Source organism: Oncorhynchus clarkii, chromosome 13 (genome assembly GCF_045791955.1).
Source record: "Oncorhynchus clarkii lewisi isolate Uvic-CL-2024 chromosome 13, UVic_Ocla_1.0, whole genome shotgun sequence".
Lineage (NCBI taxonomy): Eukaryota > Metazoa > Chordata > Actinopteri > Salmoniformes > Salmonidae > Oncorhynchus > Oncorhynchus clarkii.
Window position 1 is genome coordinate 35,479,041 of NC_092159.1, and position 21,385 is coordinate 35,500,425.

A 21,385-nucleotide genomic window follows, 5' to 3' on the forward strand; every position below is an offset into this window, starting at 1 on the left:
TAAGGTAGACCACTTTAACATGCTTTATTTCAGCATCCAAAATAATTAAAAACATCTCAAATTTTTATACATATACAAAATAGGTACAGATCCTCTTGTTTTAATCCCCCAACGGTGTGTCTGCTTCTCTCATAATTTGATGATATTTTCATTTTTTTCTGTGTTCAATTTTTTCCAAAACCCTTCTAAAATAACAAAACAAAAAAACTAAAACAATGGGGGGGGGGTACTGCTAGAAGCAATTGGACAACAAAAGGGGGGATTTAAAAACGAAACAAACAACAACCAAAAAGTGTCAAAGATGTTAAAAACAAAACAGACAACAAATCCACCTGCTCATTCTACACTAGACAGGACCGTGTGCATCTCAACTACAGTATACCTCTTGCTACGCCTCTGTTGCAGAGATCTTAGCCAACACTTGAAACCTCTTTTTACGACTGACATCAAGATAATCTGCTAGTTTAGCACCTAAGGTCCTGCAAGCAAGAATGACAACATAGTAGCACAATTCCGATCACCCTCCATTGACAGGACCTCATGAAGAATAGCACCTTTTGCAGCTGTTACTTTCAAACATACTTCTGCCGTGTAAAATCTAACCTGGGCTTCACTAACACTGGGTAACGTGGATTTCCTTTTTGAGGTAGCCATAAGATTAAAAAATAAGTTGAACCCATGCCTTTAATTCTGCTTTCGTGTGACTTCAGAAGGAACAACAACTGCTTCTACAGGTGAGTACAACAACAAGACACTTCACTGTCATTTTTAAGATTTATTTGACATCACCTGAAAGTGGTACAAAGCATTTTATTTTATTTTTCATTGTCCTTCCGCAGTGGTAAAAAAAAGTCACCTGTATCTGGGATGTTTTTTTCTGTCAAACTCCAGGGGGGATTTTACACTTTACAAGTATATATTATTTTCTTTTTGCCAGTAAAACCATTGAGTCTTCTAAAGTGTCCTCGGTGTTGATGGTGGTGGTAATAGTGGTCTCAAAAAAAGCTTGATGACACACAACCACTGTCTTCAGAAGTGCAGTTTTTAAGCAAGTGGACCATTTGAACAGCCAAATGAAACTCTAGTTTTTTTTTTAAATGCATAGAAAAAGTTTGAGAGGGATGACTGCTAGAAAAAAAACATACACAAACAATTTCAAGTCCAGATTTCTTTTTTACAAGAAGCAGACTGGGCCAACTTCAATGCCAAATTCCTGATTGGGTGCACCAACGTCCATAGGAGCGATGTCAATAATAGGCAGACGGGATGTTTTCGTTGTCTTGTAGTCGATGACTGTCTTGCCCCATGCACCGGTGTGCGACTGTGATGAGAAAATGAGATGAAAACGGCACAATCAGAATCCATAGTTGCATTTCCTGATCAATTTAAATCATTCCCTGCCCTCACCATTTACCCTTTCAAAAGATGGCTCCTGGAAATACAGAGTTATGAGGAATAACATCTCAGATACTATCACAAAGCCCCTCACATTAATCCCTCATCTCTGCTTCCAACTAGTGACCCTTGTCCTATACCAACACCATAATCCCAAAAGCCCTTTACAATTTCACCTTAACAAGATTACTGCTGCTCATACCCACAGTCTTACATCAACTCCCTCTTCAAGAGGAGAGAATTCTCTCTTGAACCATTCCTGAGAGGAGGGATTCTTTCTAGAGAAGTCCCTGAGCGGACACAGGCTAAGATACTCTCTGCTGTGTGTAACAGGAGGAAGGAGGACTCACCGTGCAGCCGTCCTCGGTGACGCTGTATGTGAAGCGGCTGTTGCCCTCGGCTCTGATCTCGATCTCGTTGGAGCCCTGGAGCAGCAGGGACTTCTTGAGGTTGCCGGACTGCTGGTCCATGTAGGCGATGCTGTTCTTGCAGTGGTATGTGATGTTCTGGCTGGCCTCAGTGGCCATAAGGCGCAGGAAGGTCAGCTGGATGTTAACATCCTGAGCGCTGGAACCCTCGCTGCCATACTCGAACTGTGAGGGAAAGGAGAAAGAGATAAGAGTTAGCATGGTTTGGAGTTAGCATCAAGGACTCGTCATCCCAGAGAATGGTGCGATTAGGGTCCTCTTTTCCCAACGGCCCAGGTTGTCACGCCGAGGTTCTCACCTGGAAGCCATCGGTCATTGCCTCGCCGAACCAGACGTGCTTCTTCTCCTTGATGTTCTTGCTGGTGTACCAGCTCTTCTTGGGGATTTCTGCCTCGGTGGGGTAGACGCAGGTCTCGCCGGTCTCCATGTTGCAGTACACCTTGATGGCGTCCTGGGTGCAGCCCTGGTCGGGGTCGATCCAGTACTCGCCTACATGGAGAAGAGAGTGGATTGCGTCAGGAACATCCAATGTGATTGTTGTTGTTGAGAGACTACACGGACAGCAAGACTCACCAGAAACTCAAAGAGCATGTGTCTACTGAAGACGTCTTTACACCCTATGCTAAAGCTTCAAAGAACCAATACAGCTCCATGCTTTCCTCAAAGCCAAGCAATTTCTTGACTAACGAGGAGCGACCAACTGTAGTCAAGAATGGGTCTATGACTCACCGCTCTTCCAGTCGGGGTGGCACATCTTCAGGTCTCTGCAGGTGCGGGCGGGGTTCTTCTTGGTGCCCTCGGGAGAGCGGATGTTCTCAATCTGCTGGCTCAGGCTCTTGAGAGTGGTGTCAACCTCCAGGTCGCGGTCGCGCATCACGTTGGCGTCGTCGGCGCGGAAGTGACGGAAGGGATCGGGGGCCTTCTCCTGAGCGGGCTGAGCAATGAAGCCCATGTCGAATCCACCGCCGGGAGGTCCGGGGGGGCCAGGGGGACCGGGAGGGCCAGGGGGTCCCTATATGTGGAGGAAGCAAAGGCCAACCAAGATAGGATGTAAAGAAGAATAAGAGGAGTACAAGGAGCAAAATATATTGATTTTGAAGTGGTTGATGTGACTTACAGAGGGTCCCATCTCTCCAGAGCGACCACGAGGTCCGGGAGGTCCGATGGGGCCGGGCAGACCGCTCATACCATCCTTACCGGCGGCACCAGCAGATCCAGAAGGTCCCTAGTGTAAGGAGAGCCATAGCTTAATACGACAGCGTGGACTATCCACGTCATATTGTCACCAGAGCAGTGATCCACAGTCGGAACGTTGCTGTGCTGATAGTTGTGTGACCGCTGTCGTAATGTGGGTCATACTCACTCTAGGTCCAGCGGGGCCAGAGGCTCCAGCAGGTCCTGACTCTCCAGATGGTCCCTATGGGCAGAAACAATAGATTTAGGTGCCTGTTATATCAAACAACAATATTACAGGGAGAAGGTTGATTTCCACCCCCCTCCCCCACCCACCCACTTGCTAGGTTTTGTGATATCTCGGCTTCATGCAGAAATATCTCTTCCCCTGTGCCTTTTGTGGGCATGTCCAAATCTAGCCATTTATGGTGTACTGCAATGTGGATAAAGGGTAGCCATTTCCCTTGTTTCTGCTGGAGTCACTTGTGTGTCGTTATTGTTGTCGATTTGTAATCAGCAGGGGTACTCACAGAGGGGCCAGAGGGTCCCTGCATGCCAGTGAATCCTCTATGTCCCTTCATGCCTCTCTCTCCAGCCTCGCCAGCCTCTCCCTTGTCTCCACGAGCTCCAGCGGGTCCCTGGGTGAGAAAAGGACAGGTGTGTTCAGTATACCCTTTCCTCAGACTCAGAGTGGAAGAGCGGATATTGTGTTCCTCGTGATGGTTTTATGAGTCTGTGATGGAGTATACACGTACTGATGAGCCACGGGGACCAGCAGGGCCAGCAATCCCAGCGGGGCCAGCAGGACCCTGAAGGAGAGAGAGAGATTATGACAATCAATTCCATTGATAATCCCAACTGGCATGTCATAAAGGCTATGTAGCTCAACTACTAGGAACCTCCAGTATATGCTGTATTCTAACAGCACTACAAACAAAGCCCTCAACCCCTTCTACAGCCTTAACTAGTTTGCAATAGGCGGCCATTTTGAGGCTACAACAGTTTAACATGCAGTAAGGTCTCTGAACATTATCGAGTCTGAATTGCCGCCCAGTTATGTATTCCTCGTCAGTCTAAGGGAGTAATGGTGGAGGATCTGGACACTTACAGACTCTCCACGGTCACCAGACTTTCCAGCAGGGCCGACGGGTCCAGGGGCACCAGGGGGTCCGGGGGCACCGGAAGCACCAGCGGCACCAGACTCACCACGCTCTCCCTATAGGCAGGACAAAGAGGAACAGAGACGGGCCGAGAGAAGATCAACCTCCTGGACATGATCCCAATACATTACAGTATGTGATGCCTATTTCAGCCATGCAAGTAGTTGTGTAATGGTGCCCAGTGTAGATTGTCTACAGTATACCAACAGGCTGGTTCCCAAAGTGAAGGGTTGAATCTGTCTTGAGGACATGTGTATGAGCAGAGCTCTCACCTTGGGTCCAGCAGCACCATCGCGACCAGCAGATCCCTCGTTACCAGGAGTTCCCTCGCGACCAGACTCACCAGGTGCTCCAGCCAGTCCAGGGGGTCCCATGGGTCCGGGGGGTCCACGCTCACCAGAGGGGCCACCAGGTCCCTGCTTGCCAGGCTCTCCCTAAAGCAGGAAACAGAGAACAGGGTTAGATCTCAACCACAACACGAGAGTAACCACGACTGAAGTAGAGCAATGGCGACTCAACTGTATGAATAAGCTACTGCAAGAGCGTTGCACTTGTCGGCTGCCATCTTGGCAGAGCTAGCATAGAGGGCCTTTAGCATCATTGCGGCAGGCTTGTAGACTATCCAATCACTGCCTTATTGAACAACTAGGGATCTCCACCATGAACTTGGTCTCCTCTGCAAAAGCCTAACGGCATTTAACGTGAAGTTCTACAACTAGCTCTCTACAGCACTGACCAGTTGTCCGGCGAGGCCGGGGAAACCGCGCTCGCCTCTCTGTCCGGGCAGACCAACAATACCACGCTGTCCACCGATACCCTGAGGTCCGGGAGTTCCAGAGGGTCCCTGTAGGAGAGAAAGAGAGAATAGGTCATCGAGGCGTCCCTTTTCTAAAGCGTCAGATCTCAACTCCAGCGGCGTGTGTTACAGGTGCACTCCAAAAGGAGTATTCGTATTGTTCTGGCTTGTCAGTGTAGGGGTCAGAGTGTTACTTTGTTAGGGTAACGGTGACGCCCCCCCCCCCCCCCAAAAAAAAAGGGGTACTTACATTGGGACCATCTCCACCAGGCTGTCCCTTCTCTCCCTGGGCACCAGGGGGTCCGGCAGCGCCGAGCTCACCAGGACGACCGGCGGGGCCAGTCTCACCACGGTTACCCTTCTGTCCTTCCTTTCCACCAGGGCCTGGGGGTCCGGGAGGTCCGTTGTTGCCCTGAAAGAAAGAGGAGAGGATGGTTGAGTATGAGATGCGGCCCAAAGTTGACCGAATACACCAGTATCAATGGCTGTTATCAATGACCGTATTGTGATCAGCTACATGCTAAGCTAACGCCTAGCTAGATGCTTGTTTGGGCATCAGGCAATGCCATTGTGTCTTGGGTTGGTTGCACAATAATATGTTTTCTTGATAGTTGTGCTGTTGTATTGTGGGATTGCTGTTTTAAGCTGTCATCGAGCCGTTCGCTTGCTTAGTGTTAGCCTATGGTTGAATCTGGAACCTATGGCCACAGCCAGGGTATTGACTGGCATACTGATGGAGGATGGGCATGGTTCAGTGTGAATGGAATGGTGGTGGAGAAAGAAGTACTTACAGATGGGCCAGGAGGTCCAACTCTACCAGCAGCACCGGGGAAACCAGTGGCACCCTACGGAGAGAAAAGAGAGGCACTGGTCAACCTAGTTGTATCAGATTGGGAAGCATGATACTACTTTACAAACGCCATCTTTTACAGTCAGACAGATGAGAGGATAAGATACAAAGCTACTTACAGGGGGACCAGCAGCACCACGGGCGCCCTTAGCTCCGGTGTTTCCAGCGGGACCCTGTGTGGATACAGCAGTGCTTCAGTCCGTAAGCAAGAGCAATACAAACACCTCTGTAATACGATGTATTACAGCGACGTACAGTCATGCATGCACACATTTTACATATGGGTCATCCTGGGAATCGAAACCCACTAGCCTGGCATTGCAACTGCCATGCTCTACCAATTGAGCTACAGAGGACCATTTAAGATGGTCCAGGGTGGGTACCCAGTGGTCAGTCCCACGTGTTATACCTGAGGTCCAGGGGCTCCTGTAGGTCCAGCGGGTCCCTGAGCACCACCGTCACCCTTGGCACCGTTATCTCCAGCCTCTCCCTTAGCACCAGGCTGACCGTCACCACCCTGAAGGAGAAGAAGTAATTGAGTGAATGCAGAGCAGATTAGTGTGGCGGTTCATCTAGACTGGCTGCTATGGTAAGAGAAGCCCGTCTCATTTAATGCCAATGAAATCAATTTAGAATCGCCATAGTGTGCAAGATGTTGCGAGTCGTCATCTTGATTGACACCCCACGTCCGTTTTAATTGGCAACTGATTTCTGTGTGAATTGAGGCCAATTTCTGTGTGAATTGAGGACAGGTAAAGAGGTGTGTGTGTGTGTGTGTGTGTACTTACAGGAGGCCCAGCGAATCCAGCGGGTCCAGGGGCGCCAGACTCACCGCGCTCACCCTGGGAGAGGAGAAGGTTAGGGTTAGTCAGGTCAGGGGTGTGTTAAAGGTCAGGGACAAGCATCATATGAGTGTGGGTCAGTTCTCTCTTCTATACACCTTTCATTTCTACTTAAGTTTCATTCTTTATTGCTCGCTTTGGTGCTCGGTACGTTCCGGGCACCATTTCATCTTTTCTTCGTGCATTGTGGCGACGTGGTCTCTATTTGAAGCTTCAAGACTGACTCCCATAGAGAGAGGCCTGTGGCGTGGATGCATGGGGAGCAATTTTTTTTTAGGTCTTTTTGTGTCATGTCTGTGGCGAGATGGGAACCGGGTGGGACGGAGGTACTCACAGGTGCACCACGGGCACCAGAAGGTCCACCAGGCCCAGGAGCGCCAGTCTCTCCCTTGTCACCAGGAGATCCAGCAGGGCCGTTGGGTCCAATGGGGCCAGTCATACCACGGACGCCATCCTTACCACCGGCACCATCAGCACCCTTGACTCCTTGGTCACCCTGTCGACACAAGAGCAGCTGAATTAGTACTGTAATCTGTGGGTTATGCAGATACAGAGACGGAGGAGAGCTTTTTCTGGACTCAGTCAAGTCCACTGTTAATGCAAGTGGGAGTTTGGATGGATCGGAGTGTCACAGAAGTATGAAGTCGAGGCCCACTGATGAACATGCATTTGGGCATGGAGGATGATAAGTTAAGGGTTGGACACTGGTACTCACTCTGTCTCCCTTCAGGCCTGGCAGACCACCAGCACCACGCTCTCCGGGCATTCCCTGCAGGCCAGGGGGTCCTTGGCCACCGGGGGCACCTGCGGCACCAGCCTCTCCCTTACCACCATCGTTACCAGCAGAGCCTGGAGAGCCACGGGCACCAGCGGGTCCAGATGGGCCAGGGGCACCACGCTCACCGGGGAAACCTCTGTCACCCTGGGGTACGGAGAGAAGAGAGGGCATCAGCTTTGGTTCTGGAGCATCACGTGTATACAAGGTGAAGGATGTCATCGATGCCAATGCTAATGTCTTTAGCCTGGGTCAGCTAAGTGCTAGTCTGTTGCTGCTTGGCAAAGTTTGCTAGGCCACAGTGTAGCTGTAGCAGTCCATCACCCAGGAAGTGATGCCATTATTATTCTGGGATACTCACTCTGGATCCAGCGGAACCAGGGGCACCACCCTCACCGGGAAGACCCTAGAGAGAGAGAGAGAGAGAGAGAGAAGATATTAGAGATCTGCATTTGTGATGCTCAATGTTCAGCTGCGTCAAGTCCCAAATCTTGACAGGAAGTCAAGTGTCATGTAGTAATGAGTAGCAAGGACAAGGCATGGGGCAGCGAGTGACTACACCAAAGGTGCTGCAGTCCTGTAGTATTCTTACCTGCTCTCCGGGCTTTCCAGTCTCACCAATAGCGCCTTGGGGTCCTGGAAGTCCCTGTTATACAAAGAGACAAGTGAGAGACAGGTGAGGCAAGGGTCAGAGGTCCTGAAGTAGGTCTGCGATTGGTCAGGTGCTGATCATTTCCCATAGTTCAGTGCTGTACCTGGAATCCAGGGGGGCCACCGGCTCCCTGCTCGCCTCGTTCTCCAGAAGGTCCCTGAGGAGGAGAAGAGTCGGTTAGGAAAATCAGTGTGACCGGCATAATGGTGGGTGCTACACCTTGGTTGTGATGGGGTTACCCCCATATCATGTAAGGAAACACAAACTGAGTGGTTTTGCAGTCCTAGGAGAGTCCTAGGAGTCCTAGGAGATTCCATGCTGGCTTGTATTAGTGATAGTGTTTGCTTGTGTGCAAGTGTGACGCAGTGCAGGTAATGCTGAAGAATGTTGTCCTCTCAAAGCTTTGGGGAGAATGGGAGTGAAGCATTATGGGATGCTGGAGAGTGGAAGTATACTTACGGCAACACCGGGAGCACCAGGAGCACCAACATCACCATCCTTGCCGGGAGCACCAACAGCACCACCGGGTCCCATGACTCCTCTCTCACCAGGCTTGCCACCCTCACCCTACAGGGGAAGACAAATACCCATTAGCTCATTTCCCATCAGAGAGCAATTCTGTATACTGAAACCTAGGTTTTAGGCTATGGACAACTATGTCATACATTGTAGTGAAGGCTGATGAAGTGAGAACAGCTCATAGGAATGGCTGGAATGGAGTCAATGGAATGGTATCAACCACATATGTTTGATACCATTCCATTGACTCCATTCCACCGGCATTATTATAAGCCTTCCTCCCCTCAACAGCCTCCACTGTATACATTGGGTTACCTCTCATTTTCAGATCTCATTTCTCAAATTAGCCCGTAAATGATTGTGCCCGAATAAGAGCAGCATGAGAGAGAAGGGTTACTCACTGCGGCTCCCTTAGGTCCGGGGAATCCCATGACTCCGGGCTGGCCTCTGGCTCCAACGGGGCCGGGAGGTCCGGGGCGACCATCTTGACCACCGGCACCCTGTCACAGGAGAGGGCAGAGAGTCAGTGACCACAGTGATAATCGGTGGAAGTAGCCATAGGTCATCAGTGTCTTTCAGTGTCGTTGAATTGGTGTCGTGAGGGTCAGGTGAATCTGTAGCTGAGGAACTTACAGAGGGGCCAGTCTTGCCATCGGGACCGGGGCTGCCAGGGCTACCAGTCATACCCTAGAGATGGGGGGGGGGGGAGGTGAGAGGGCAAAGGTCAGGCACATAACATAGGCAGCATACACATCTTGACATGCCATATTACCATGAATATATTGGTTTCATGTTTATAGTTTCTATTAGTTGTTGAATAGTTATCCAACAATGATAAAGTATAACAAAAAGGTCCTGTGATCTGAGACCGGTCCCCTGTCTAACTCACCTTGGATCCAGGCATACCAGGCTCGCCGTTGCGGCCAGGCTCACCAGTGTTACCCTTAGCTCCAGCAACTCCGGCGCCACCACGCTCACCAGGGCCACCCTATTATGGAGGGAGAGAGAGAAAGAGAGAGAGAGAGAGAGAGATGGAAAGAGAAGGGTGGAGAGAGGAGTTTGCTATACTTAGCTATTGGCCATAGCATGTAGCAACGTTTGGAGGTGAATTGTGGTATATACATTTGAACATGTGTGTATGTTCCAGGTATATGTGTGTAGTCACCTTGGGGCCAGAAGCTCCATCAGAACCAGGGAAACCACGGCTACCAGGGGCACCCTGTAGGGGGCGACAAACACAACACAGGTCAATACCACAACACTGTCTGTCACTCCGTCAGTACCACAACATTCCTGCTACCTCAGTACCATAACACAGCCATTCAGTAACATTACATTACTGCTCAGCAATCACAGCCCTCTGGTGGCCAAATTAGGTTATGAGCTAGCTATTGGTTCCAAAAAGAGATAAGCATTCATAAGTCAATGTGATTATTTATGTGATGGAATAGTGGTATAGATATCATATTTGTGTATGCATGTGCCAATACTAGCTGTACTGTGAGGAAGTAAGCAATGTATAAAAAGACCAAATGCCCAAGTTCTTGTATAGCACTCTACTACTGACCCAGTTCCTAAAGTTGATTTAAAGCATTATATTGGATGGTTCAAATCATATCATTTTGACGGGTATGAGGCAGTAACGCAATGGTGGTTCTTTGGAATAGGAAGACAGTGGAGCAAGAGTATTGTAGATTTGGAGGACTACAACAGAGTTTAGTGAGCCGGGGGGGGGGGGGGGTGCTATTCTAAAAGTAGGAGATAGGAAGACAGTGAAAAGGAGATATTGGTCAACAGATTCTAACACCGGGCTAGTTCCGTCATTATAGCATACTTTCCTCCTCTCTCTCTCCTAAAGAGAAGGGGAAGGGGGGGGACACCTACGTGTAAAGGACAGGAGAACAGTATGATGAAGAGGGGACACTGTGTCTATCTGGGTTACTTACGCGCTCGCCGGGGGCTCCACGGGCACCAGCACCACCGGGCTCACCACGGCCTCCTCGCTTGCCTTCCTCACCAGCAGGGCCGGCGGGTCCCTGGACTCCAGCGGGGCCCTGGGTAATGGAGAAGAAACAAGATGAAGGTCAGAGAAATGGAGGGTGGCAAGGCATTGTGCTGAGATGTGGATCAGTACAGTGGTAGAGTTCAGACACATACGGACTGCTGACTGAGCATGTGCGGACAGAGTACGTGCTATGGGTGACTTGGTGGATCGTATTTGGCCAAAGAGGAAGTAAAAAGGTGTACTTACAGACTCTCCCTTAGCACCAGCCTCTCCTTTGGCTCCATTAGCACCAACCTCACCCTAGGTTGAAGAAATCAGAATCCACACTCAATGGTCTGTGCATTCTGACCAAGTTATAACATCAATATAAATTAAGATAACATATATTTTACATTTTTTGTACAATATCTAGTGATGGAAGTCAGAGAGAGCTGGACTTACAGTGTTACCCTTGGGTCCGGGAGCTCCACCAGCACCCTGGGGTCCGGGGGGTCCACGGGGTCCAGGGAAGCCAGGAGCACCAGCAATACCAGAAGAACCCTGGAGGAGGCAGCAGAGAGACAACCATTATACTTCCTGGATTCATCATCACTGAGTGACCAGTCAGTGACAACAATATTGGCAAATAGACAAACCAATGACAACTAAAATGGCTAGTTCAGTGAGGAGTGGGGGGAGGTGTATACTTACAGGGGCACCCTTGGTACCGGGGTTTCCGTCAGCACCGTTGTTTCCCTACAAGAGACACAAACCAACGGGTTAGAGGGGAACGTCTCTCACAGGGACAGCAAATGTAACTTAAAGTCTCCAACGCAGTCCAGAGGTGTATTTCACTAGAGGTTTCTAGAGCTGAGACTCACAGCGGGGCCAGCAGCGCCAGCGGGTCCGGGGTTACCAGCCTCTCCACGGGATCCCTGGGGTCCCTCGCCACCACGAGCTCCCTGGGCACCAACCTCTCCCTGTTGGGGTGAAGATAGGTCAGGGCAAGAACCTGGAACTAATATTGTACTAGTACTACCCTAAGTGCTACCCTACACAAGTACTACTCTAGTAGTACTACTGCTACCAAGTTAAGTACTACTGTACTAGTACTGTACTACCCTACTCCCTATTACTTCCTTATGGTAGTACTGTACTATGCTGCCATTCAATTAAATGATGTCTACATCATGACCCCATATAAATCAATGTGACCTCTGACCCCACATGACCCCTGTAGGGGTCATCCTTCAGATAAGCACCAACCCAACAGCTGTTCTATAAAAGAAAGAGGATGATTCGTCACTTGGGGCCGATGTAGTTAGCCGCTTTTTTTTTGTGCTAGAATGGATGTAATGTATGTTTTTATCTCATCTACCTCTCCAAATACTGCCCCCTGGGAAAGAGCTTAGAGGTGAGGGTAGAGGGTGGAGGATAGACAGTAAGAAGGTAGGAGGTATACAGGTGTGTGAACACGGATAGGTGCAAGTTGACATCTTACCTTGGCTCCAGGGCCACCGGGGAAACCAGGTGCACCAGCGGGGCCAGTGGGGCCCTAGAATACGAGAAAACGAGAGAGAGAGAGAGAGAGAGAGAGAGAGAAATGAGTTACAGTCTAAATGATGAATACTGCATAAGTGTGCTTGTGTACCAATATGTTTCTGTTGATGGTTGTGTACTGTTTATGTGTGAATAGATAGCTGCCGTCAGTACTTACAGGAGGACCAGCAGCACCAGCAGCACCATCGTTACCACGAGCACCCTGCAGGAGAGAAAGATACAAAGAGAGAGAGAGAGAGGCACAACAGGGTCAGATGCAACTAGCCATCACCCCTTCAGGGTCCAATTTCAATATGGCTGACCCTTCAATGTCAGAATCCAACATGACACTGTAAAACTAAATAACTGACACACTGAGTTGTAAGAACATGTGAAATATGGCTTCCTACTGAGGCCAGTATACAAGGCGGTACAATGCTTATGTTCCACAATATAGGGCATTCAAGTAAATCAGGTTGTGAGGCCTTTTGTAGATTGAGAGTAAGAATGGTTGTTTCCAACAAATTAGCCCTGGACTGATCAGTAAACATCTGAAATATATGCAAAACGCTTGGGAAACGCGATGACCCTTGAGCTACAGGAATAGTGTCTCTCATAACTATGTTGTGATGGTGATAGTGCACCCCTTGTTTATGGTTACAGGGGGTGGTGTAAAGTACTTAAGTCAAAATACTTTAAAGTATCTTGACTTTTACTCAAGTATGACAATTGGGAACTTGTTCCACCACTGGTTCCTGGGGGTGGTTTTGGGGTTGACTTACAGCAGCTCCGTTGGGACCAGCACGGCCTCTCTCACCAGGCAGACCACGGGGTCCCTAAAAGAGAGGGACAGATATTGGCACGGTAAGTAATCATGGCTGCCATTCACATTGCTACTGTATTGCAGAATGCTAAAAATTAGTGTGATCTTCTCTCTACACTCATTTTCTTGTGTAGGACTGTTGACAAAAATGGAGGGTGGGACTCACCATGGCTCCAGCGGCTCCGTTCTCACCGGATGCACCACCCTCTCCCTGAGGAAGGACAAACGGACAGGTCAGTGAAGGGAGGTTGAGCGAGGGGAATTATGTGTGATTTCTACATTAGCAGGGGAGATGGACGAGAAGGGGCCTCACCTTGGGTCCAGCAGGGCCAGACTCTCCCTTAGCTCCGTCAAGACCGCTGAATCCCTAGAGAAGGAAGTAGAGAGAGACAATATTAGAGGAGAGGAAAACAGGGCAGATTGTACTGCTGCTATTTGGGAAGTATAGGCTGATGTTGACACCAGACACTGGTCCAAGATCAGTTTAGCATGCAATCCCCTTCATGATTAAGGTTAGGCATGGAGACGTTTAGCTGATCCTGGATCTGTTCTGGAGAGCAACAGCTACCAATACAGTTTGGGGGTGCGGTGACTCACTCTGTGTCCCTTGATGCCGGGAAGGCCGGGGGTTCCGGGGAATCCACGAGCTCCCTGGAGAGAGAGAGAGAAAGAGGAAAAAAAGATAACGGGACATGTTATCAGTGCAGTTGATGGCTTAACATTCCTTGAAGGATATGAGATGTCTCATGGTGTCTGACTATTAGGTGCTATTGCTCTTGAGACTAACGTTCTAGAGTGAGTGTATGGATGGAGTATGGAGTGACATTAGAATGACATTGCGACTCACCTGTGGGCCGGAAGCTCCACGCTCACCGGGGCGACCAGGCTTGCCAGACTCACCCTGGATGGGAGTAGAGGAGGGTAGGAAGGAAGGAAGGAGTGGGATGGAGAGGAGGAGACAAGGTGAGGAATAAACGATGATCCAAATCCATCCCCTTTATGAATATCTTACCCAGAAATTGTCCTGGGACATAGGTTGATTTCAATTATGGATATCTTGGTGACTTACATCATCTCCGTTCTTGCCAGGGGGACCAGCAGGACCACGGGGGCCCATGGGACCCTGTAAGAGATAAACCACTGGGTGAGAAGGCTGTGTGTGTGTGTGTGTGTGTGTGTGTGTGTGTGTGTGTGTGTGCGAGAGAGAGTTACCTTGATATGAGAAATATTATTACAATTTGTCAGTGATGGAAATAATCTAGGATCATCTGTCATTCATCTAGAAATGTGATTACCTAATAGGTAGTTAAATCAAAATACTATTGGAAGGTGGCGATGGGGGTCTGTGTTGTGTGTGTGTGGGGGGGGGCACATTAACATATATTGGTGACCCTGTGACCTTAGTTGACTCCATTCCAAGCATCAGGATAGAGCAGGACCTATGCAGCAGGTAATGGGTGGTTTAGTAGCCTGGAGGTTGTTTGGAAGTAGTTTTTTTAAGTGTAGTCATTGTATGTTGAGCTATTTTTCTGCTCTTTGGCATTATATTGCCCTGCAGAATATGGCGTAGAATTTAGCTCAAAGTGTGTGTTTATGAGGGATTCAGATACTGAGGTGGTGGCGTATCATTTTCTGGAATATTCCGGAACGAGATACTCACAGAAGAACCAGCCTCACCAGGCTCACCAGGGGGGCCAGTGAAACCCTGAGGTCCCTATAGGGGGAGACAAAGAGATAATGTCAGACTTTGATGTTCATTCATAGTTTTTTTGACAACGGGCAATAAGTCCTGTGGGTAAAACATTCCCACTGTCATTATAGTTATCGAAGACTGAAACTGAATGTAAAAAAAAAAAAAAGGAGAAAAAAAAATCTATAAAAAGAGTCAACTAAGTAAAGCCAATGACAGACTAGCAGCTTACTAAAATGAAAAATAAAATGACAAGAACTTAACAGATACTAAATAGAAATGGTCAGGAACCTATCAAATTAAACCAAGTTAACATACAGCCATATATGCTTAAAAAAAAACACACACCTACAATTAAACAACTTGAGAGCGACTTCAACTCCCATCATGCGATTCACCTAGTCATAAACTGACCTCTTTTTGACCTTTGACCCGAGGTCTCTTCCCCTACATGACAAATGTCACTTAAACAGCTAGAACACAAAGGGAAGGGATACTTACACTTGAGCCAGGAGGTCCTGGGGGACCACGGGGACCCATGGGGCCCTGTCAATCAAAAGGCAAAGAAACGATCAGTAAATTATTGACCAATCACATCAGTCTTCCCATTAGAATATATCTTTGAGAAGGAGCCAACTGACCGAAGGATCAACCAAAGGTTGGGTGGGCGAGGGTTAAAGTCCTCCCAAAGTATACATTCTAATGCCCAACAGTCGCACCATGAAGAGTGATATTAGAATAGTGGCATCAGTAACCTTTCAAGACCTATACACAGTGGTAACAGGGGAATTGATGCTATTATTGAAGTGACAAAGTAGGAAGAGTCAAAGTTTATGCAGATATCTCAAACATGTAATGCGTGGTGCTAGTCGTTTATGGAATATGGAAGTACATAAGATGTACATAAGTACATCTTTTTTATGGGATAGTATTTGTTGTGACATATGGAGTACCACAGAGGCCAATTTGCAGGACTTCTGCTAAGCAAAAATCTCTCATGGCCATATTTTTTTTGGTAGTGTCTATACACAAAACAGATACCGCGAGTCAGTGATGCAACTAGGCCAACAGGCTCTGTGTCGTTTTATGCCCTTACCATGGGGCCGGGCATGGACATGCCACCGCCGCTCTTCTCATCAAAACCACCAGACATCTGAGGGGAGAAGTTCTATAGGGAGACACAAGGTAGAGATGTGTTACAGTCAGTCAGTATTGGGAATCATGAGAACAGTACAGTGATCCCGAGATAGAGTATATGGATGGGCCTAACCCGGCTAGAGAATGCAAGGCACTAGGCCTGTCCATATCAATGACAGATCTGTTCATATCCATTACATATCTACAGGGTCACTACCTCTCTGGCGTTTCCTAGCTGTGTTAGGCGTTACCTCCCTGTCCACTCCTGGCTGGGCGCTGTCCACCTGCCCTGGTGCTGAAATACAAACTGCACTGCGCTCTAACCAGGATAGCTTAGCACCACACCTCCCGTGCTCTTGCCTCTACTATTTTGGGATGTTTATCATTATGATTTGGAGATTTCCATTCTGAATAGAATAGCACAACAGTTCCTGTTGTATTCACTGCGCAAACACTGTATTTGGAGCCTGTCCAGACTACATGGAGATCAGTGAGGTTAAGATATGTGACATCATAAGAGGGTGTTGGTTTGTTCTCCACCCAGCTGTCAGACTTAGCCACTTTCTCCACTTTCTTTAAATCTAAGTTACTAACCCCCAACAGAAGCTGCCCCTAATCTCTGATCTAGGATCTGTTTCCTCTGTACAACGCATAACCGTTTAACCATTTGACCTGGGTCAAAGCTGACTCTGGGTCAGTGCTAAGTAGGCTAAACGTCCGTCTTGGCCTGAGATACTTACTCCGCCAAGACCAGGGGGTCCAGGGGGGCCTGGGGGTCCAGGAAGGCCGGGCTGGCCGGGAATACCATCGTTGCCGGGGAAACCAGCAGGTCCCTGCAGTAGAGACAAGAGAGAGAAGCTGGTTAGTGATGAACTATAGCAGTAGTCAGTGAACAGGGAAAAGGGCTTCGTTGTTATCTATGGGGGATAAGGCATCAGTGAAGAGTGACAAGGGAAAAGCTAACATAGGGCCTAGGGTTTGGGGTGAACTCGAGGCATATAAGCCCTTAGTATAATACAAGCAAATTGATGGGTCATATCTGTAATACCTTCAGATCACTTGAACATTAGTCAAGTTATCTACCTGTCCTTCCATACATCAATCTCTCTCTTTGTTCATCCAACCGTATAATTATCTACCAGTCTGTTTGTCAGTCCATCCATCCGTCCAATGGATCGGAGATGAAATGACACGGTCTCAGTTACAAGACAATCCCAAGTACCTTAAGTCATGAAGATTGGAACACCACACTGTACCCACTTCAAGTACTTGGTTAGGGCCCAACCAGTCACTGTCCCAGATATTGTGAGCACCACATTATTCTTCAAATTCATTTGAAATGGAGTAGAACTATTCCAAGATAAGAAATTGTATTTCTAGTTCACTGAATGCACAATATACCTGCATATGCTGGTGGCCCAATACAAATCCACACATATCTCAAAATACTAGTCACCAAATGGGTATCTAGACAGGTTGGGCTTGGATGAAAGTAAAACATCTATACCCATTGGGAAAAACATGAATTGAGATTTAAAGAAGGAAGATGGTGGCCGACTATTTAGCCATTTAGCTCCACTGGTAAACTCCAAAGACTCTGGATGTACAGGTGTATCCATTGCCTTCGATTATAATCTAACCCCATGTCAGACATTACCAACATTAAAAAAACTGAATCTACTAATAGCTAATATCTTATGGGCCAAAACTCTGCTATGAGTACTAACGAGCTAGTACAACAGTCATTATGAGTGATGTGTGCAAGATGCTAGGCCTGTCCTTTAAAACTGAGACAAGAGGCACGCAAGTCCAAAAAGACACCAGAAACATAAGGGCCAAATCCTAACCTTGGGATATAGGTGCAAACCTTTAACCTCCACACACCTCTATCAATGGAGGATTAGTGAAAGGGCTGTGACGTTAAATGTTTTGCACGCATCTCATGTTTGTCAGGTTTTGGCCCGACAGGAAGTGAATACAAAAGCATGCTAGGAATAAGGAAGTGAAACGTACTGGCTCTCCCTTGGCTCCACGATCACCCTGGGGTCCCTATTTGACGGGGAAACAGCAGCATTAGGTCGTGGTTGCACTTGAAGATGTGGTTCTTATTGTGCCATGGCCTTACTAGTTTTGCAGTGCAAGATAAAATAGTTTTGTTGCAATGATGTATTTATAATGAATCAACAATTAAAAAAAATAATAAATACATGTACAAGTACGCTTTAAACGTTGACAATAATAGCAAATCTAATTATAATAGCCTTATCTAATAGTTAATAACAATAAGGATCATAATTTCATATTTACCTCAACCTTTGGCTCCTGGAAGCCTATGGTAGCAACAGAAAAACAACAATTAGATTAAAATGTGAAATATCTGAAATAGTCTGAACAGTAAAACAAATAAAATATGTGTAGGGTGCATTTAAATTGTACATAAGGCCAATGTTATTAGATTTAGAACTAATAGGGGACGACAATGTCTGAACTAGGCCTAGTGAAAATGTACACAAAGCCCCAATTTGAGACTGGGTCAAAGTTGAAAGGAAGGCCAAAGGTAGTTAGGAGGTGGCAGTGGCACCAGACTGGACATGCACATTATATGTGCCTGAAGCACTGAATAGTATCCCATCCCATTTCGGAGGAAATGGGGGAAAAATGACTGGTGTGATTGGAATAAAGGTAAATCCAAGTTTATTCCTCATTGGCCATCCATAAAATGCTGTCGAACCCCTTAAAAGTACAAGCCGAACAGTCCCTCTGAGGCCTCGAAAAACGTGTCAAAACTGATTCTGAGAGTGCCTGCGCCTGTAAGGTAAACTTCGTGAACGTTGCGTCGGGAGGAAATCGGCGTACCGTCGTCGGGGCAGATGGGGCAGCATTCGTCGTGGGGGATCACTGGATTGGGGCAGTCGGATGTGTCCTCGCAGATAACTTCGTCGCACATGACGGTGCCGCTATCGCACACGCAGATCTGGCATGGCTCGGGTTTCCAGACATCTCTGTCGTTGTAGAATTGACCGTCCAACGTACAGCTGCCGGCAGTGCCTGAGAAAGATGCAGAGATGAAATAGTTTAGAACGCTTGCCTTCAATGTCGACCTAGAAGGCACGGATGCCCATGTGATGACACCTTGACCAGGTGATGCATGCGAAAATGTATGTACTCACCAAGTCGCTCTGGATAAGAGTGTCTGCTCAATCAGCGTTCCCTAACTCCAGTCCTTGAAAACCCCCACAGTACGCCTTTTCGTTGTAGCCCCAGACGAGCGCATCTGATTCAACTTGTCAACTAACATTAATCAAGTTCATTCATGTGAGTTTGTCAGCGGAAACAACAAAAATGTGTGCTGTCGGTGGTACTCATGGACTGGAGTTAAGAAAAGCTGCGCTAAATGACACATGTATTTGTAATGCCTTGATTGGAATGAACAACAGGGCAGAAGGCCTGGAAAACGATTAAAGTGAAGTCTATTTCCTACATTTATGTTGACAAATGTTTTTGAAATGTAAAATAGGGGTGGGTATAATTTGTGGTACGTTCCAACAAGAATATGTTACAAAAACTTCGTAAATAACAAGGTTGCCAACAAACGTTTTCACTCAGTACGTTTATTCCGAAAAAAATCTGTCCTCACTCTGGTAGCCTATGGACAAACATTAAGAATAAGCTACGTGGTGAGTTGATACCTATTCGGCAGCTAGTTAGCTGGGTGAATTGATCATGCTACTTTGTATGCGTTGTCTTTTGGCATCCTGTTTTTGGAACAGATTCCTGTTATAACTTTCACAAATTATACCCACCCGCAAAATAGTAAGCCCTGAGGGGTATACTACAAAGTAGGATCAATTAGTTACCCGGATAACTTGCCTAAAAATTCTGAAATAACTTATTGCTTTTCTGCATCATTAAGAAAATTAATAAGTATTTGTTTATTTTATTAAAGTTAGATGGCTAACTAATTGATCCGGCTTTGTAGTATAATCATCAGGCTTGACTACCTCTGAAAATGTGTTTTGAGCTTGAACTAGGCCTAAATAGCCAATATTATATTGGTGGCGAATTTGTGGTCTTCGTTTAGCGGTTGGCCCGACTACCTGTGTCCAAACCAACAATGTTGGTGCACAGGAGTTGCTACAATTTGACTGTAGAGGGCGAAACAGTCAGTGGAAAAGGTCCACGTTGTCAATTGCTGTCCTCCAAACGCTGCTGAAATAACTGAAAACTATCGGTTTGGCAACCACCAGCGTTTATACCTCAGTGGAAAGTTTCCGAAGTCTGAATGTGTTTTCAATTATTTAAAAAAATGAAAGGGAATGGTAGGGGGCGCATCGAAAACATTGAAATGTTGGTGGAATTGCATTTCAGAACCACATGGTGGCGCTACAGGGCCGTAGAGCGAATTTGCACATCTGTACGCCCCAGATGCAACTAGAAACCCTATACTCAAGTGTAGGGTGACACCATACAGCCAATAACTTAAAAAGGATTTTATGTAGTTTGTCTATAGGTAATGTATTTAGGTTCTTATACTTTATCTCTATTTTGAATACACTTTTTGTAAGTAGCTACCTATGCCAAATAACTGAGCTTGAAACTATTCAAAGGAAGTTGCGCACGATGATGCTTTGTCCACTCCTTCAACGTGTAGGTCACTGTATTCTTTCCACAAAAGTAAAAATATAGTCTACCTGTGATGAATGACTGTATACTAGGATATATTCCATTTAGAAAAACTCGAGGCTCAAGATTACCATCGTTCAGGATTGACCCTGTTCCTTTTCTACATGGCTGACATTTAGCCTCAGGCTATGAATTATTCCTCCATAACCAACGGAATAACTTTATCCTTTACTTCCAGACTGTTGAGCCATACAGGCCCATTCAATTCCACTCTATCCAATGGGCACAGAGTTGGCATGCCATGTAGCCTTCCCCTCTATCCCTTACATGCGTTCAAATATTTCCAGCTGTTAAAATGTACCTCCAGGGCATCAAATAACGAGTGGAAGAGAAAGCCTTGGAACCTGTACCAACTCGTTCCAAAGGCACGCGCAATCAAGCGTGAGAAGGCCCACAAGCAATGATGCGCATACACTCTGCTCAAGCTGCAAGAGGTAGGCTATCCTAATGAATCCCACTCACAAAAAAAAGAACAGTTAACCAGTCAATAAACATTTACCACAGATAAAAAATAGAAATGTATCCTAATTTGCACATGAATCGGAATGGCTCAGTCATCACCAAACCTTTTTCCTATTAAAACCACCTTTCTCCTTCAACCCAGTCTTTCCATATCAACTTCGTTAAGACAATAGATACAAGAGGCAAGGATAGACTCAAAATTGACACTTACGATCGTCCTCGCCTTGTCCTCTTGCCAAAAGCACTGTTGCGCTGAGCAACAGCGCTAACCGAATATCCACAAAGCTGAACATGTCTAAATATTAGACATGTAGACTCTTTGAGGCGAGGGGGGAAGTTATTTTTTCCGTTAGACTCCAATCATACAAGTAGGGTCCAGTCCTCTGTATTTCCAATCCAGACCCCGCAGAAAACTCCCTACTGCCTATAGAAACTTTTTGCCCTTCCTTTTATATTCCAAACTTTTGGGGAGGTGCT

The 21,385-nt window shown here is 47.0% G+C and overlaps 1 protein-coding gene across 1 annotated transcript; it reads right to left on the reverse strand.

The window, feature by feature from the left end:
• On the reverse strand, positions 1-21,334 carry LOC139364584 (collagen alpha-1(I) chain-like). Its single transcript, XM_071101448.1, has 47 exons — positions 21,120-21,334; positions 18,620-18,811; positions 18,071-18,093; positions 17,777-17,812; positions 16,504-16,596; positions 15,723-15,794; positions 15,128-15,172; positions 14,597-14,650; positions 14,006-14,059; positions 13,784-13,837; positions 13,534-13,587; positions 13,250-13,303; positions 13,103-13,147; positions 12,896-12,949; positions 12,292-12,336; positions 12,076-12,129; positions 11,456-11,554; positions 11,286-11,330; positions 11,037-11,135; positions 10,842-10,895; positions 10,537-10,644; positions 9,756-9,809; positions 9,480-9,578; positions 9,224-9,277; positions 8,992-9,090; positions 8,531-8,638; positions 8,175-8,228; positions 8,012-8,065; positions 7,781-7,825; positions 7,360-7,566; positions 6,979-7,140; positions 6,591-6,644; positions 6,212-6,319; positions 5,922-5,975; positions 5,744-5,797; positions 5,203-5,364; positions 4,893-5,000; positions 4,429-4,590; positions 4,105-4,212; positions 3,752-3,805; positions 3,527-3,634; positions 3,187-3,240; positions 2,941-3,048; positions 2,553-2,835; positions 2,122-2,312; positions 1,746-1,988; positions 1-1,321 (listed from the first exon to the last, which is right to left on the reverse strand). The coding sequence occupies exons 1-47, from the start codon at positions 21,199-21,201 to the stop codon at positions 1,175-1,177; spliced, it is 4,350 nt and encodes a 1,449-aa protein (XP_070957549.1). The 5' UTR covers positions 21,202-21,334; the 3' UTR covers positions 1-1,174.
• Positions 21,335-21,385: the final 51 nt, after the last annotated feature.

What these genes read in the sequence shown, in the direction of transcription:
- LOC139364584 (XM_071101448.1), bottom strand. Translation starts at nt 21,201, where the DNA reads ATGTTCAGCTTTGTGGATATTCGGTTAGCGCTGTTGCTCAGCGCAACA. An exon ending in CAGGACCTCCTGGCTCAAGT is followed by an intron (nt 14,651 to 15,127) that starts GTAAGTATCCCT and finishes CTCCCCCTATAG; the next exon opens with GGACCTCAGGGTTTCACTGG. An exon ending in CCGGTACCAAGGGTGCCCCT is followed by an intron (nt 11,136 to 11,285) that starts GTAAGTATACAC and finishes TGCCTCCTCCAG; the next exon opens with GGTTCTTCTGGTATTGCTGG.